This window comes from Neovison vison, chromosome 3, assembly GCF_020171115.1.
Source record: "Neovison vison isolate M4711 chromosome 3, ASM_NN_V1, whole genome shotgun sequence".
Taxonomy (NCBI): Eukaryota; Metazoa; Chordata; class Mammalia; order Carnivora; family Mustelidae; genus Neogale; species Neogale vison.
Window position 1 is genome coordinate 233,684,532 of NC_058093.1, and position 18,556 is coordinate 233,703,087.

General features: G+C 47.6%; 1 protein-coding gene across 1 annotated transcript in view; it reads right to left on the bottom strand.

Moving 5' to 3' along the window:
- CCDC63 (coiled-coil domain containing 63) overlaps window positions 1-1,749 on the bottom strand; it is a 29,090-nt gene extending 27,341 nt beyond the window's left edge. Inside the window, exon 1 of the mRNA XM_044241111.1 lies at window positions 1,676-1,749. Within this exon, the coding sequence (XP_044097046.1) occupies window positions 1,676-1,734 (59 nt within the window). The 5' untranslated portion in view covers window positions 1,735-1,749. The remainder of the gene's footprint in view (window positions 1-1,675) is intronic.
- Between the last annotated feature and the right edge of the window lie 16,807 nt (window positions 1,750-18,556).

Here is an 18,556-nt window from a genome sequence, read left to right on the forward strand (position 1 = left end):
CATCAGCAGGGCTGGGACTGGGGGTGAGGTGCCCCTAAATTTAAGGAAGCCTTCACTCTTGGGGGGTACAGGTGCAGGACGAGCACTGAGGAAGAAGCACCTCCTTAAATACTGCAATCTAGGGGCACCTGGGTGGCTCAGTGGGTTAAGCCGCTGCCTTCGGCTCAGGTCATGATCTCAGGGTCCTGGGATCGAGTCCCGCATCGGGCTCTCTGCTCAGCAGGGAGCCTGCTTCCCTCTCTCTCTCTCTGCCTGCCTCTCTGCCTACTTGTGATTTCTCTCTGTCAAATAAATAAAAATAAAATCTTTAAAAAAAAAATACTGCAATCTAGGCACCTCACTGAGCTCTTCTAAGTCCTGGCCCCTTTATAGGTGTTGCACTAGAAGAATCTAAGATCTCTACTTTTCCACCCACTTCCTTTCAGGTCCATCACAGTGAAACCAGATCAAATGGACTGGGGTAAAAGTAGAACTAAGGGTAAGATTTAAGAAAAACTGTCAGAGACCCACCAGGGAGGAGGCTTTTCCTGATGCTCACCCGGGTAGGCTGTGAATCAGGCCTACCAGGCACAGAAGTGCAGGTTGTGGACTGCACCATCCAAAGGGAGTTCTATCTGCTTGAAAAACAATCATCGATTCCTTGACTTATTATACTTTCCTGGGGGATGCTTCATCTTGTTAGAAAAAAATCCCTACGTAATGACAGTGTTTCCAACAGATGGCAGTAAAGTGTCTTAAGAAAGTGCATTTTTATAATTCACATGAATCTCCCCTATGGAATAGCTCTGTGTGAATTAAATCTACTGAAAATCTGAACCACCCCTCTTCCCCTACCCTCTGAACTTCACACAACATCCAAGATTTGTTTCTAATAATTTTCTTTCTAATAATGGGAAGTTTCTCTCTGTATAAACGTTACGGCTGTAGCTAAGGAATTACATTCCTTTGAAGGGAATCTGAAGATATTTGTTTACTCAACCCCAGGGAACACTTTTCTATTGTCTAAAAAAGCTATCCACATCCTAATTTCTAGGACAACCCAATTTCAAATATTTGTTCTTGCAGATTCCATAACGACGCACAGCAGGAAACATCTTTTGGGACAGCCGCAGCCTGGCGATTTCCTCCTCTCTAGTAACCCCTCACTCCAGTTGCTAGAACCATGGTAGCAAACCTCAAGAGCCATTTTTGTATGCTAAGGCCCAGTTCCCGCCCCCTGGCCACAGCTGATTGGGCCAGGCGTAGACACCTGACCAAAGCTAAGCCAATCAGATTCCCCCCTTCCTGGGAGTGTAGGATTCGAGTTGAGTCACCGCAGCCGTGGCCTCTGGGTGTCATCCTGGGTAGCTCAGGAGTTGGGGGCAGCCATCCTCTACCAGCCAACGCTGAGATGAAGATGCGGAAGAACAAAATCCACGTGTAGAAAGAAACAGGAACCGGAAGTTTTCATTTGGGTCCCTGAGACATGGGTGTCCTGCTCCCCCTTGGGGCCCTGGTGACAGGTTGGCTTCTGAGAATAAATCCCCCCTGCCACTGAAGCTGTCCCACCTAGGTACCCAGGAGGGCTTCAGAATCAGATCCCCGCCCAGAGGTGACATGAGAAGGCAAACTGCATGAAACCAAATCCAAAGTTTTCTCCAAGTTCACTTAGTATGAAACTCTGAACATCACTTACCGCTGGTTCGAGATCTTCTGCTGGGAACGGAAGTTAAAGGACTTCCGACTTTCCACCATCTTCCTGAACTGCTGCTTCAGCTTCCGAAGCTCAGCCTCAGCCAGCTGCTCTTTGACCTTCTCCGAAGGTTCCAGGATGGTTTCGGAGCTTTTTCTCCTGTGCTTCTTTGACTGGGTGAGATGGGGAGAGGCACTGAGCAACGGGTTAGGTGATCAGAGAAGCCTACATGTCAGCTCAAGGGCAGAGGGCAGGAGGGCATCTGGGGGCAGGACTAGAGGTGGAAGATCACCCTTGGATGATGTCAACTGCTTATCTGTTACATGGAAAACCTGCTCTGGGTTGCCAGGGTAGAGAGGAGGCTGGGCCTCATTATTGCATACTGAAGAGGCGGCCTTGCTGTGTGACCTTGGGTGAATCACTTAACATCTATGAGCCTTCAGTCTCTCATCTATAAAATGGGTGCATATAGATTTGTTTTCAGGAGTAGATGAACTAATATGTATATAGCGGCTATCACAGTGCCTGACCCACAGGAAGCGCTCCATACACAGGAGCTGATACCTACCATTGGCATCTTGAAGGACTTGTGCTTTCGCTATGCTTAGACACTGGGTAGGTCAAAGCCAGTGAGTGCTCCTCTCTCTCTGTCTCTGCAATGTCCTGTCCACACGGGCAAAAGGAAGACAATGTGTGAGCTACCCGGCTGGCAGTGCAGGACTCAGTGGCCCCTTTTCCCGTCCCCACCCCCTGCAGTCCTTTCCTCCTCCCACTACTTTGGCACATGTGGAGGACACGGCAGATGGCTGCCCGGGTGTGAGAAGAGCCTTCTTCTTCTTCTTCTTCTTCTTCTTCTCTCTTTTTTTTAATAAGCAATGCTTGCCTGAAACCCGTTCCTCTCAAAATTTATTATTAGGAGCCAGGCAGATGGTTCTGGCATATTGGTTACCCTCCTGCTCCCTGTGTTCCAGAAGAAGAGGGGGCAAATGGCATCAGGGCAGTGTGACCTCTGATGGGTTAGTCCATGCAATTAGTCCTGTGTCAGCTTCAGCTAAGGATAGAATGCACACAAATATACACCTGCCTTTTAAAGCAGGATCCAGAGGTACCAAGAGGCACTTTTATCAAGTCATAACTTGAACTTCATCTGGGCCATGTATTCAGAGGAGGGGAAGACAATCTTAACCCTACAAGACCCGGAGGGCTGTGAGAGCCACGGCACCCCGACTCCCAGACTTGAAGGGCTAGATTTCTAAAGCAGAAACTTCTAGCTTTGCCACCCACTGAGGGGTCCTGCAGTCCAGTGGGTTAAAGTATTAGTTGTGTCAATCATCAGATCTCGGCAAAAATTCCTCCTCCTCCACTTACTAACCTTGGGCAAGTCATTTCCGTTCTCTGGGCCTCATTTCCTCCTCTGGAAAATAAGAGAAGTTCTAGAAGGCACCTCATAGGTTGGGAAGCCTTAAGGCACCTCACTGAGCCTGGCACATAGTAAGTGCTCAGCAAACGGGCTGGAATGATAATGGTATTGTATGGAGTGTTTCATCTGGTGAAGGTCCACTGTAGTAACTGTTTATGAGGGCTGAGGAGTGTGCAGTATTCCTCTAGTTTCTGGTGACAACACCTGGATTTGTCCTGGGAAACCACCCTCACCTTCACTTGCCCTCATTTTTTGACCCTGGGACTGACCCCACCCCTTCCTATCAGATTGGAATATGTGACTCTGGAAGGGCCAATCAGAATGCCAGATCCCTAGCTTATCTGCATAATCCCCACCCACCCCCCCAACCCCGTCAGGGTGATCATTATAGGGTTGGGAACTTGACACAGACTCATCCCAGCAGAACGAATAGTGGGGTTTAAGCTTGAGCACTCAGAAGAGAAGGATTTTGTTTCCTGCTGCTCTTGAACCTATTGAATGAGGTAGAGAGTGGCTGGCAACGTTCTTGCCTCTGCAGGGAGCCTGAAAATAAAGCTAACATGGAGAAGACAAAAATGGTGAGAGATTGAAACTTGGGGACATCATCCAAACCCCTGGACTTAACCAAGCCTGAAAGATGCCTCTGGGTCATATCCAGTTACACAAATAACATACTCTCTTAAAACAATCTGAGAGGAGTTTTCTATTGCTTGTAACCAAATGAGTTCTCCTGCCCAAAGTGCTTAATTCCATTAGCACACAGACTAAACCCCTACCGTGTGCTAAACATTTTAGGGAATTCAGTGGTAAGTCGGCCTTCAAGGTGGTATGAATTTTGTCTAGGGTAATACAGTGGAAAGGGCTCTACAAAGGAAATAAATTTTAATTTGGGTTTTGAAGGATGAATAGGAGTTCAACAAGAGGAGAGGAAAAGTGGGGAAGGAATTCTGGGTAGAAATAACTGCCTAGCCCAAGGTTGAGGGGCAAGTGGATGAAAGGAATATTCAAAGAGTGGTGTGTGATCTAGTATAGGTGGTGACATCCAGGGAGAAGTGATTGGCAAAGAAGTCTGGAAAAGTCTGGAGGTTCCTTAAAAGCAAGAATATAATAAGATCAGTGTGTAGGAGAGCTCAGGGTGGGAGTAGAGGATGTAGCAGGATTTACTTGACTGATAAGACTTAGGCAAAAGATACTCGCTTTCGGACCTCTTTCTGAGTTTTACGCAGCTCTAATTTCATATTGCCCAGGAGCTTTTCTATGTTCAAGGGCTCTTCTGGACCTAAGTGAATCTGTGATACACCTTTCTAAAAGCAGGACTCAAGTAAACATGACAATCAATGACAGTATGATTCTACCTCTCCGAGCCTCATTCTCCTCATCTTTTGAATGGGGATACTCATACCAAACTCTCAGCATAAACTAATGCGTATAAAGCTCTTAGCACAGTGCCTAGCACATAACAGGTGTTTGATGAATGTACCTTGTCTGTGAATCAGGACTGTCAAGTATCAGTTTATCTTGCCCTTGAGTTATTTGGTTGTGTTGTGTGTTTTTCCCGGGGAACTGGAGGCACCATCCACTTCCCACCTTTTTGCTGATACCCACTCCACACACCCAGAGCCAGGCTCCCCTAGAGAGCTAGGGCTCTCCCTAGCTTCCAGACACCAACATAGGTCTTTCTCTGTCTGGGCCCACTGGGCTGGGCCCACTGTGTTCCCTACAGAGAGCTTCACCCCCATTCTCACAGCTGAGCCTTCAGAACCCCACCAGTATTCCAGCCCCTGGCTCACCTCTCTCTCATTCCAGGGTCTCAAACTTGAGGCCTATGGGTGGGTTCAAACTTCTTTCCATCCTGTTTAGCAAGCAGTGTTTTAAAATACGAATGTAGGTATTGTACTCACTCGCCTGGCTGCAGACTTCACTGCTCCCTAGTGCCTACCTAACTCCTCTCTCCAATTCTCACATTCTCTGCAACTGCCCAGAGCTAGCTGGAATTTGACTTTGCGATTTTGACTTTGCGATTCCAGAGAGGAAGCTCAAAGCCTGCCCTCAAGCACATGCCCTCCACTTCCCTGGGCCTCAGTCCAGCCACTACAGCATCTATAGTCTGGGGTACAGGATAAACTCTTAGCAAATAGTGTTTGAATGAATGAAGAGATCACCTTTCCCAACTAACATTTAATTAGCAGGGGCGGGAGGCAGGCTCCTCCTCTGCTGCTGAATTTTTACAACTGTCATTAAAAGAAAAGCCAGACCCATGACTCCATGGGTTATAAAATGCCAGGTCTGAGAGAGGAGCCTATAAAACCTGAACAAAGGCTGCCCAACCTAGTGGTAAGTTAAAGATGTACTTGGGGCATTAGCCAAGTAGGGGTACAGAGATACAGTTTTTTAAATGGGATCTTTATAGGGTGAAATGGAAGTGTGTTGAACTTTCTTGAAGTTATTTTACGCATTGTAGTTTATGTTTAATTGAGGGAGCTTATGATATTTTCCAGCTTTAGGGCAGCTTAAAGGAAATGGGCTGGGGCCTCCACCAGCAGGGGGAGCTGTGGAGCAGCAAGCGGTGAAACTTACCCGGGGCCGCCAGCCCCAGCTGCGTGTCAGATGGCGGGGGCAGTTCCGAGGGCACCGAGACCAATACTCGCTGCGCGGCCCCACTGCACCCACCCCCAGCCCCGAGTCTGGGAGTTCTCGGAGTCCTGGAACTGGCGCCTTTGTGATCCGCACAGACAGGCGTTCTTCCCTGGAAGGCTCTGGAAGAGAACCCAAGCGAAGGGCGAGAAGGTGGAGGGTGGAGGACTGACACACCTCTCAGCGATCCCTTTCCAGAGAAGCTACCTTCACAGATAGTAACAGCCACTCCCACCGCCACTCAGTCGCCATCTCAGGGGCTCCCTCATCGCTGGCACCTGCATTCACACTCTCCCCACAGCCTTACCGCAGCTGCGATGGGTACACCCTCCACACGCACCAAAACGGACTCATTTCTTCCTGCTCTGCAAAACAAGAGAGAAACAATTTAAGACAACACGAACTTCACCAGCAGCGGGGACATTGCCCGTCATTTTCTTCAGGAGGACCCACACCCACCCTCTGTGAGCATGACACAGGGAACCCTAGTCTGACCCAGGTCACCCATGACTCCTGGCAGGAGCATTTTTCACAGGCCAAATGGAGTAGTTTAAAGATAAACATTTTCCATACAAATGGCCCCAAAACACCAACCGACCACTTCTTTCTGGGCTAACTTCAAGAAGCAGCCACATTGCTCAAGGCAAATGATGGGGGTATTGGTTTTCTAGGGTGATCATGATTCAATGTGATTTTCACCTTACCCACTAGGCCCTGGAATAACTGTATGTAGCTCAGTCACACTAAGATCTCCATTGTCTTATCCCTAAACTCTCGGGACAAGATGTGTTTTAGAACTTACCGTATTTTTGGCTTCAGAAAGTTAATGTGGTACACAAGGAAACATGTTGTCCCTGATGTTGCTGGCAGCCACGTTGTAACCATGAGGAAAGTTAGTGTAATGGTATATCATGTATGGGGTTTGGGCAACATGTCATAACCAGGCACATTAATGTTTCTTCAAGGAAACATGTGAATATTCATGCCAAGTAGAATGAAGATTTTGGGCAGCCTGCTGTCAGGCCTTGATGACTCACATGAAATGTTTTGGGGCAAGTGTTCCCATCCTTATTTTACAGATGAGGAAACAGGCTTGAAGAAATAGCGACTGTTACAGTAAGAGGATAAGCCAGGACTGGAATGCAGGGCTGTCTGTCTCAGGGGCAACCCTGAGTGAAGCCATAGCCCCAGACCCTAGCAGCTCTTCTGGAAGCTGATAGCTACCATCTCTTTGCTATTTAAAGGGCCACCATAGCCCTCAGCTCCATACATAGCCTAGTGACTCACACATTTCAAGTGTCAGCGACTGAAAAACGATTAAGTTCAATTAGGTCCAGGACTTGTTAAAAATAGGTTCTCCTCTGAAGAATTTACTCTCCCTGCCTTTATGGATGCAGATCTCAGCAGCCCGCATGCAGAGAAGTGTGAGGCTTTTTAAATTAGAACCTGCCAGAACTGATTCTGCTAAAGGGATCTTCAGCTCCATCAGCGGGGCTTGGAGCAGAGTGAGATACCAGCTTGCCAAAGCAATGAGCCAGCGGTGAAAAATGTTGGTGATAACAGAGTCCACAGAATGGAGGAGGAAATTAGAATCAGGCTACAGAGGAGCTGGGCAAAGGCAATTGGCCACAGACCAGGAAGCTGATTGTCCAAATGACTCTTTGGCTACAAGGATCAGACATCCACTCAAAATAGTTCAAAATGATTTTTTTTTTCCTTCTCCAGCATCTGTTCCCCCTTCTTCCTTCCTGGCAGATCCCAATTTGTTCAGGTAACCAGCCCTCTCCCATTCAGCCGATGGAAATTGATTTGTACGTGTATCTCCAGGGTAGATCTCAATTAATTACCCTTAGCCAATCCTTTCCATCCTCCTCGCCAATGATTGGACCAGGAACACAAATGCAAGCCAATCACGGCATAGCATTCTCCTGGAGACTGCAAAGCGTCAAGAATAGGTACATAACGGACAGTGACCTAATCAGACAGAAAGGAAGTATTTATAGTCTGGGGTTGGAGGGGAAATGCTTTTTCTAGCTGCATGGATGGGAACAGGAGGCGCGTTGCCCCTGTTGTTTATGGTCCCTCTTGTAACCATTAGATAAGCCAGTGTGAGATCAAAGCCAACACTTGATGGAGGAAAAAAGGGCCTAGAAAGAGTTGCAGAGCAATATAGCAGGAACTTTGATTATACCATGCCTGAAATCCATGTTGACTCTGTACTTCCTGTTACAAGAATCTGTAAATTTTCTTACTGCAGCCAAAATCATGCTAAATTATATGAATACCAAGGTTATCGTGTGTAAACTGGAGACACATTCCTATGAAGAACAAGAACTAAGAACTAGAAAGCTATCAGAAACCAAATCAGGTCTTCTCTCCAACTCTCCAACTCTGTCTTTCAAACTACCTGGTCTCTCAACCTGACCTCTTGTTTTTATTTTATTTTTTTTTAAAGTAAACTTTACCTCCGATGTGGTACTTGAACTTACAACCCTGAGGATCAAGGGTTCCATGCTCTGCTGACTGAGCCAGTCAGGTGTCCCTGACCTCTTATTTTTGAAGACTATTTTCTTTGCTCTCTTCTCCTGCCAGCTTGCTTCTTTTGAGTTCCCACTTTGGAACCCAGTTTAAAAACAAAATAAAACAGAGGCACCTGGGTGGCTAAGAGGGTTAAGCCTCTGCCTTCAGCTCAGGTCATGATCTCAGGGTCCTGGGATCAAGCCCCGCATTGGGCTCTCTGCTCAGCAGGGAGACTGCTTCTCCCTCTCTCTCTGCCTGCTTCTCTGCCTACTTGTGATCTCTGTCAAACAAGTAGAACAAAATCTTTAAAAAACAAACAAAAAATAACAACAAAAACACATTGATGTTTTAATCTCAACTGAGGAAAGAGAATCCAGTTGGCCCAGTCTAGATTTAATGTCCACTGTCAGCCCAATCACATGGGGTCTGGGAACGATGATGAGAGAACACAATTACCTCTTTCTAAGAACCGTAAAAGTAATCTCATAAATGGGAGGACAGGCAGGGAGGGCACAGTGATATAGGGGAGAGAATATTGGACAAATTGTTCAGAAATCCAGGTTCTAGTCCTGGCTCTGCCACTGATTTGCTGTGTGCCCTTAGGAGAGTCAGTTGACTTTTCTGAGCCTTTATTTCTTGAGACTGCCAGGGTCGAACTGCAAACTTGAAAACCTAAATGGATTGCTAAATATTTCACTCCATCTATGGGTTCAAAATAAAAACAGTAGTAATCCATAAGATAAGGGTCAGGCAGTCTGATGGGATTCTGACTTCTGCCAGAATGTTTTTTGTTTTTTAAAGATTTCATTTATTTATTTATTTGACAGAGAGAGATCACAAGTAGGCAGAGAGGCAGGCAGTGAGAAAGGAGGAAACAGGCTCTCCGCTGAGCAGAGAGCCCAATATGGGGCTCAATCCCAGGACCCCGGGACCATGACCTGAGCCAAAGGCAGAGGCTTAACCCACTGAGCCACTCATGTGCCCCAGAATTTTTTTTTTAACAAAATAACAAATAATTTTGGAAAAAGTACATATGGCTTGGGTGTCCCTAATTCATATTTACAGCTTCGGAATCCTCCCCAGCAGGATTCAAAACTGACACCCTCTTGCCCTTCCTTTCACTAAAGCCCAAAACATTGACTGTAATCTCAGTGGTAGGCTTCTAACATAGGGAGTGATGAGAACCGCACATCCTTCAGAAAGTAATGTGGCCTCCCACAGCACGAGCTCTAAAAATGTTTATACCCTTCAACCCAGGAAACCTAAATCTGGGGGTTCTTCCTAAGAAAATAAATCAAAGGGGCTCCTCGGTGACTCAGTTGTTTAAGTATCTGGCTCTTAATTTTGGCTCAGGGCCTGATCTCAAGGTCCCAGGACTGACCCCAGCAATAGGCACCCCGCTCAGCAGGAAGTCTTCATTTCTCCCTCCCCTCTACCCCTCCCCCTGCTTGTGTTCTCTCTCTCTCTTTCCCAAATAAATAAATCTTAAAAAAAAAAATAGAAAAGTCACAGACAAAAACAAACAAACCATAGACACAAAGATGCCCCTTGTAATAATATCTCTGCAGGGACAAGTGGAAATAAGTTAAAAGCAACAACAACAACAAAAATACGTAGAGTGAAAGAAGCCAGACTCCAAGAAGCTCATGCTGAAGGATGTCCTTTATATAAAATACAAAATTGGGGCGTGCACCTGTACAATTAGAAGTCAGAATACAGGTTATCTGCTCGGAAGGAGTTAAAGCAGACATACTGACAGGCAGTCGAGGGACTTCAAATGTTCTATTTCTTTTTTTTTTTTCTTCTAAGATTTTTTTTATTGGTCAGATAGAGAGAGAGCACAAGCTGGCAAAGTGGCAGGCAGAGGCAGAGAGAGAAGCAGGTTCCCTGCTGAGCAAGGAACCCGATGTGGGACTCAATCCCAGGATCCTGGGATCATGACCTGAGCCGAAGGCAGTGGCTTAACCCACTGAGCCACCCAGGTATCCCCGACTGTTCTATTTCTTGACTTGATTACATGGATAAGCTCACTGGTGACAACTCATCAAACTGCATTTCTGATAGGTATCTCCTCTATACATATATTGTGCTTCAATCAAAAAGTTTTCTTTCTACAGAGATGAATGAGAGAGGGATTTTTTTTTATTTTAATTTTTTATATTGTGGCATATCTATTAATGGGACATTCTGAAATATTGAAAAATAATTACAAATATAACCACCTCTCTTGGGCATGTGCATAACACCCCTGTATCGTTTGCCCACCTACCCGTTCCTTCTCTACCCTTCTCCGCCTGCCCTGAGTCCACATCACCCGCGGGCTCCCTTGTCTTCCGGCTTCCGAGTGGGTGTAGCCATGGGAGGGACCCGCAGGAGATCAGCAGGCTTCGGGAGAGGGAGGTGGGGCATTTCTTTCAGACTCCTTTGTTTGAGCACCATGTCTCTGCAGCTGTCTAGATGGCTATCCCCACAGCCCCAGCCCTCTGGGCTTCCGTCACTCTGGTCCCTTTCTATCTTCCTGTCAACTGTTGAGTTGATAAACCAAAGCTGGGGCTTCCACCCCAAGACTTCCGTTAGGTCAGACTGAATTAAGCATCAATCATATTTCATAAGCCTTTATTAAGGGTAGTAATGACTTCCCTGTGTTGCCGCTCTCTGTGCATCCACCTCCCTTCCCTTGCCCCTAACCCTGTCCACACTCTGAAAGAAGTCTCTTCTTTAAAGTCCTTTGACCCACTTGAGTGGAAGTCAGTTCTCTACTGGGGCTCTGACGTCATGGCCCCGCCCCCACCTCCTCCCTGTGACTAGCAAGTGACCTTCCCAGACTTGGTGCTGCAGAGAGTCTGCCCTCTGGAGGGGATGGGAACCAGCCTGGGAGTGAAGCCAGCATTGATTTCAATTTGGCACCAGGAGCAGTGCCAAATCCTTCCATCGTTTTTAAATAACTGAGCCCTCCCCCATCCCCATATGTGTAACCATCCTCTTCCCCCTCATGGTCCTGCTCCCCCACCCAGGGGAGGTTATGGACAGGTAGAGCACGCTGAGCTAGGGGGAGAGAGAGGGAAAGAGAAGACTCTGGGTGCCTTATGTTAGCCTGGTGCTCCAAGAAGTATGAATACCCACCATGCCGCCCAGTTGCTCTAACAAAAGACCAGCTCTGTCTGGCCTCCTCTTCATGGGACACTGAAGCTTGCATGAGGCCAATACCACTAGTTGTCTCACCACCTCCCCTCTCTACTTTCCCTTCTTTCTTTTTCCTGCTTTTACTGGGAGTGGCAGGTGACCAACTCCAAAAACTCCCCTGGAATTGGAGCTGGCCTTGTGACTGGCTTTGACCTAAAGAATGCACTAGAAGTGAGGCCTTAAGAAAGCCCTGGCACACACAAACCCCCCACCCCCACCCTTTTGCCCTGGAAGCCAGCCACTGGGAGGGGCATCTGATCACTCCAAGACCACCATGTGATGCGGAAGCCCAAGCTAGCCATGGGACGCGAGACCACCCAGAGGAACATCCAAGCCCTAGACACGTGAACATAGCCTCCTTGGCCCTTCCAGCCTAGCCCAGCTGCCAGCTGAAGACAGTTCAGTGGATGGCCCCACTGCCATCCTGTCCCTACACCACGTGGGACAGAAACACCGTCCCGCTGTAGTCACCTCCACCCGCTGAGTGCAAGAAATAACTGCATTGTTTTCCACTGCGAAGTTCTGGCATGGTTCCATGGCAACCGTCCCTGAAACCTCTTTCCTTCTTGGGACATCACCAACATGCTGGGCAGGAAAAAAGGCAAAGGAGAGAAACGGTGTGTGTCCTGGATGATACTGTTGACTTGACAAGCTAAAGCTGGAAGCTTCCACCTCAAGCCCTCTTGTCATGTCACATTGAATTAAGCACCTTATTTCTTAAGCCTCTCTCAATCAGTTCTTCCGGTACTAATGGCCGAAGTCACTCCAACCAGCACAGCAGATCGGTTACAGAGTCGGAGTGAACTGATGCTTGTAGGCGCTGCAAGAGGAAATGACTGCCTCTCCCAAGGTTAGCTCCTTCCAGAGAGAGCCAACAACCCACCCGCCAGCGCACCTTTCACATGCAAACCAGCCAGTCACATCGCCTACCTTATCAAGCTCTTAGCTCCCAGCTGTTATCCCCCTGCCCTAATCACCCCAGGTGACAACTGGGGACAGAGCCTGCACCCCTGGGCCTGCTGTAATTATTCAACTGAGCCAATCTTCATCCTCCCCGGCTTGCTGACCCTGGCTTGCCCATTCCTTCCTGCAGAAATCACAATAATGGCTCTTGCCTGTGTTTTCCCCACACACTCTCTACCTCCTGCCTGACCCTGGTGGCTTCCCCATGTGGCCCCCTGTGAAATCATAGAAAATATACACAACACACAGTGGACCCTTGGACCACACGAGTTCGAGCTGCATGGGTCCACATATATGTGATTTTTTTCAATAAATCACAGTACAGTGCTATAAATATACTTTTACTTGTGATTTTTAACATTTTTCACTCTAGCTTAGTTTATTGTAAGACTATAGTATATAATATATATAATATATGAAATTGTATTAATCAACTATATTATCAGCAAGGCTTCTGTCCTACAGTAGACAATTAGGAGTTAAGTTTTGCGGAAGTTAAAAGTTATACGGGCATTTTTGACTGTGGGGGGGGCAGTGCCCCAACCCCTACATTGTGCAGGGGGCAGTCAACTGTATTGGTCTCTGGCCCCAATTTCTGACACAGAACTCCTAAAACCCCTGGAATTTCCTAAGTGACAAGAGCACCAGAAGCATCTTTTGGTCTTTGAAATCCTGGTTCCTCTCACAGTTCCTAAAGCCTTTGGAATTGACATATTTACATTGATATGTAGTGCTTTTCACTACAAGCTTGACACTGTGCTGGGCATTTGCAAACATTCATTTAAACATCTCTATGAGGCGGGTACCATTGTTATTCAATTTTACAGATGAGGAAACTAGGGTCCAGGGAGGGGAAGTGACCTGCCCAAGGTTACACAGCGAAGAAGAAGTGGAGGCAGGACCCAAATCCAGCCTATCTGGCTCTATTTCAGTGACAATCAGCTAGCATTGGTCATAACTGACCGCTTGAGAAATGCATGAACTCCCAGCTCACTCCAGCGGCAGCCCCCCAGCAATTTTCTATTTCTGTTCCTCCCAGACCCCTCTGAGCTTTTTTCCTGCCCCCCCCCACCCTGAGGTGTCTCAACCACAATGGCAGTTTTCCTAAATGACCCCAGTAAGCAAGCCTCAGGCCACTATGTCCAACTTCCGTTTTCTTGGTCCCAGGATTTCTCGAAAATCGTCCTCTGCTCTGAGAGGTTTAGATTAATCCCCTTATTCAGTGGCTCAGGATCAGACCGACAGTCAGGTCACCTGCTTCAGCCTAGCTAGACTGGGTTACCTGCCATGACCCCAAAATTCACTCAGGCACACCTGCTACTGAGCTGTTGGCTGATTAATAACAGCAGGGAGTTTGGGGAGGGTGTGTTTTTTGCCTTCTGGGAACGTCTATGGCTTGAACACAGAGGCCACCCGATGTAGGGCTGTAGTTAAACATGCATCTCTTCACCCCTCATCCCCAGCCCCTCAGCTGCCCACCCTGAATTGGCATCACTTGGAAATGCCACCAAATTCCACATCATTTAAAGACCCAGAAAATAAAAGCTGGTTGAGTCAATAGTTGTCAAACTAAAAAAATTGAGAGTGACCAGAATGTTTTCAAATCATGCATGTGATGAACATATTTGAGCCTTCCCTACCTTCTTCTGGTAAGAGCACCCCAAGTTCCCTTTTCCCACCCTGAGCCTGCCAGCTTTTTGGGGGGGGGTGCCCCATGCTGTCTGGATGTAGGTGGTTTGGTTCAGGAGGCTGCGTTCCTCCACCTTCAGCTCAGCTCCTGTCCCCTGTGATACCCTAAGTCCTTGCTACCTGATACACCAGTGGCCCTTTTGAAATCTGCTCTCATCCTCAAATCTTTTTTTTGGGGGGGGGGCTTCCTTTACTTCTTTGCCTCAAGCCCAAGGACTTATCTGCTTCCCTTTCATTGAAAATGCTGCTCTAACCCTCTTCCTTTCCAGTTGCCCTCGGACACTTAGCTGCAAGGGGGGATTCAATTTCCCAGCAGTTCTCTTGTTCACCACTCTGAGTTACTTTTCCTTTCTTTCTTTCTTTTTTTTAAGTAGGCTCCACGTCCAATGCAGGGCTTGAACTCATGACCCTGAGATCAAGACCTGAGATCAAGAGTTGGACACTTGGGGGTATAGCTCAGTGGTAGAGCATTTGACTGCAAGAGTTGGACACTCCACCGACTGAGCCACCCAGGCACCTCACTATGAGTTACTTTCCACTGCATACCAGGCACTGTGCTTGGGATTTCTGAAGGCATGAGCTCATTTGTTATGTAAGAAAATCACGTGGGGAAGGTACATAGCTCATGCAATCTCCCGAGTTCCAACGGTCATGGACACTGAACTGCTTCCCCGATTTGACAAACCAGTGGTGGGCAGGAGGGGATGGTGCTTATAGGCTTGGGCTATGGAATCAGACTTGAGCTCAAATCCTACCACCGCCAGGTGCTAGCTGTGCGACTTGGGCGAGTGACAGAACCTCTCCGGGCCTCTCCGCCATGTCGCCTAACTCCAGGAGCTATCATTCACGTTGGTGCACCAGGGGGCGCTATTTACACGGACAACAGTGAATGACACCCCTGGAATCCTGCAGAGAGTGGCGCCCACCCCACCACTCTGATCATTGTTGTCCAGGTTCGCCCAGCGAGAATGAGCACTCAGCAATCATCCCAATCACCTACTCCCCCACCCCCAATTTACAGAACAAGAAACTGAGGTTCAGAGAGGTTAAATGATACCTCGCAGGTTAAACAAGGGACTGAGGCAGGATATGAATTCAGTTTCTTTTCCCAGAGCCTGTGAGCTCTCTAGGCTGCTGTCCTGTCTCTGTGAATATCTCCAGTTTGGAAAGCTGCTACACCACGCGTCTTCACAGCCATGTCCATGTCTTTCCCCTCACCTGTCATCATCTCCAGAGGTTTTGGATTTTTTTTTTTTAATAGTTTTCCCTGAAGTGCAAACTCTTCACCTCTGTAGAGCTTCATACAGACCCTCACTTGCTTTTGAGCGATCTCATTCCAAACTCTACCTGGGCTGTCTCTAACTCCAGACAAGGCTGGTACTTGGTCCCTGAATGCCGCTCCATGGCAGACATTACTAATCAATCCCGGCACCTTTCTCTACAGATCCGCCATGCAGTAGTCCAGGTGGGCAGGCATTACTGATTCAGGCAATAGGTCAAGGAAAAAACAAAACACACTTGCCATTATTTCTTCTCAAGACTGTAATCTCATTGAGAGCAGAAGTGGAGTTTTAATCAGCTCTGCCTACTCTCTGCCCCCAAAATAGTAGTAAGTTTCCATAGATCAGCAATTTTTGGTGGATGGAGAAATCTGGCTTTCCTTCTTACTAGTAAGTGACTCTGAATGAATCCCTTTTTCTTGCTAATGTCAAACAGAATTGGAAGCTCAGAAAATGAAGGGACTTGCCCAAGGTCACATAGCTGGTAAGAAAGGGAACAAAATTATGTCAAATAGAAACAGTAAGTTCTCCTTCACTATATGCTATTGGAGGCGGGGATCCATGTGAAATTCTTAGCACACGGCTTGACACATGGTCCAAACTCAGTAACATCAGACTTCTTTTGTATAAACAGGGATTGGCTCTGTTCCCTGGCCCCAGCCTTATATAAAACTGTTCTCTGTGTCTCTGGCAAGAATCCTTCCTTAATATAAGATCACAGAAGGCCCCAGAAAGCCCAGGTTATTGGCTTATAGATGTTGAGAATTCACCCTCTAGAAAACTGGGTCAGAGTAACTGAATACTTTCCAGAATCCTGGGCTAGATTCAGGAGCTGTGAGATTGTACTCCTGACACGCTAGTTTGCCCAGCTAAGAAGCACAGGTTGGAATGCAGATCCCAAAAGGTTCCTCTGACATTCAAAACTGTCTTCTCCGGCTCCCTCCTGTGGCCCAAAGCATGCTGGTGGGTGGCATGTTATGTAAGGAGCTTCCCAGCCTGTTGTGCAACCCTGGGCTGCCACACAGCTGCTGGGAAAGCTGGGACCCAGGAGGCTGGGCCTGGCTCTGAAACAGATCACTTCCTGCAGGGTCTGGCTGGCCACCGAATGCACAACCACAGATGAGGGCTTTCTTCCTTCCCATCTGCCCACCTCTTTCCTCCCTCTGCATCGCCCATCCCTCCCTCCCTCCCTTTTCTCTCCCTCCTTTTCTTTCCCTTCCTTCCTTCTTCTTTCTCTCTTTCTCTCTCTCTCTCTCTTTCTTTCTCATAGCCTACTGATAGAAAACTTGGATCATGGAGCTGTGGGTTCAAATCCACCAGTTATCAGCTGTGGGACTTTGGGCACGATGCTTAAGCTCTCTGTGCCTTACTTTCCTCAACTATTAAATTGGGGATAATAATAATACTGACCCTTACAATACAGCCTCACAGTCCCTGGCCTCACAGAACCTAGAGCCTAGGAAGGGAGAACCAGCATTGAATAAATAATTCTGCAATTAACTGATAATTAATGATTATTGTCATAGGTCTGGGGAGTCAGGGAATGTCTCCCATGCAATTGTGACTTGTCCATTAATTGTCTCTTCTACGAGTTTATAAGCTTTGAGAGGACTGGGATCGTGTATGTTTTATTCGCTAATGTTTGCCTGGCATCAGGAGGCACTCAGTAATTATGTTTGGATCAATGGATGAATGAATGCTGTTCCACTGGAGACCAGACAGGTGGGTAGGAGTAAACCAAGGGACAAGAGTAGATGGAAGAACATCCCAGGCACAAGGAACAGCAGATGCAAAGGCCCTGTGGCTGGACGGGGGTTGGAGTGTTGGAGGAAATGAAGCAAGGACGACATGTCCAGAACAAGCAGAGGAACAGGGAGAGTAGAGCAGGCCACATGGGTTTTTGGAAGCCACACAGTGGCTTTTCTCCAGCAAGTTCCCAGCTAGGGCTGTAATTGGGGCCGAGCTGGATGTCAGTGAGGCCTGGGTGCAGATCCCAGCTTCCCCACTATCTGGCTGCATGACAAGTTGATTAGCCTCTGTGGGCCCCTGATCCTCATTTGCAAAAAGGTCATAAGAATAGTAATCTACTGCTTGGTACTGGGGGAGGACTGTGGATAGTGCCTGCCACAAAGGTAGTGCTCAAGAAATGGAGTCGTGTTTATAATAACATTGCTACAATTGACTCAAGTATCCTGCTTCTCTCTCACTGCCCCCTGCAGCTGGGTCTTCCCCTTAAGGAGTGTCTCCTCCTCTAGGTCCTCCCAGGGACATAGCTGTCCTTGTCCTCCCCACGCCTTCCTGGCTCCCTCAGCCCCCGCCCCCCCAGGGCTGTTCTCCCTGAAGTTCCCACAGCCAAGAATGAGGAGATGGTTCCCTTGGCTCAGGGCAGAATCTGTATCCATGTTGCTAAGCAACCAACCCTCATCCAGATGCCAGCTGCAGCATGGGCAGAGGAAGGAGGAGAAAAGAGAATCGTCAGCACTCCGGGGGGAGCCTCCTGGGGTGCCCCCAAGACCTCAGCCTCCAACCAAGGCTGTGACATGAGAGAGACAATGCAGATGACCCACGTGCCACCCCCTAGATCACTGCCCTCCCTGAGAGTCAGCACACAACAGTGGAAAGCCCCTGGGGTCAAGAGCAAATCCAAATGCATCCAGACCCCAGCTCTACCATTTACCAGCTGTGCAGTCTCAGTCAAGCCAGTGAGCCTCTCCTAGCCTCAGCCTGCTCATCTCTACAATGGGAGCAGACCTAACTACACACTCATCATAAAGACTACAGGGGGTGATGTACATGAAAATGCCCCACAGAGTAGATACTCAAAGAATCCTAAAATACGGATGTATAGTCAGGGATGAGTCCACTAATCTTGTCACCCATCAGGACAATAAAGTTCGAACTCCTTAGCCTGCCTTTCACGGTCCCCTCATTGATCCCCAACTTTCTTCTGTCAGCCTGATTACCTATAAGTGTAGGGCCTGTCAATCTCGTCCACTGATCTAAAAAAAAAATCTCTATTGGTATATAATTCTCATATCTTCCATTCACCCATTTAAATGCAGAAGTCAGTGCTAATTGGTATATGCGGAGTTGTGTAACTATGATCACAATTTTAGAACATTTTCATCACCCAAAAAGAAACCCCACATCCCTTAGCAGTCACTTCCCATCCCCCTTTCCGTCAGCTGCTGGCAA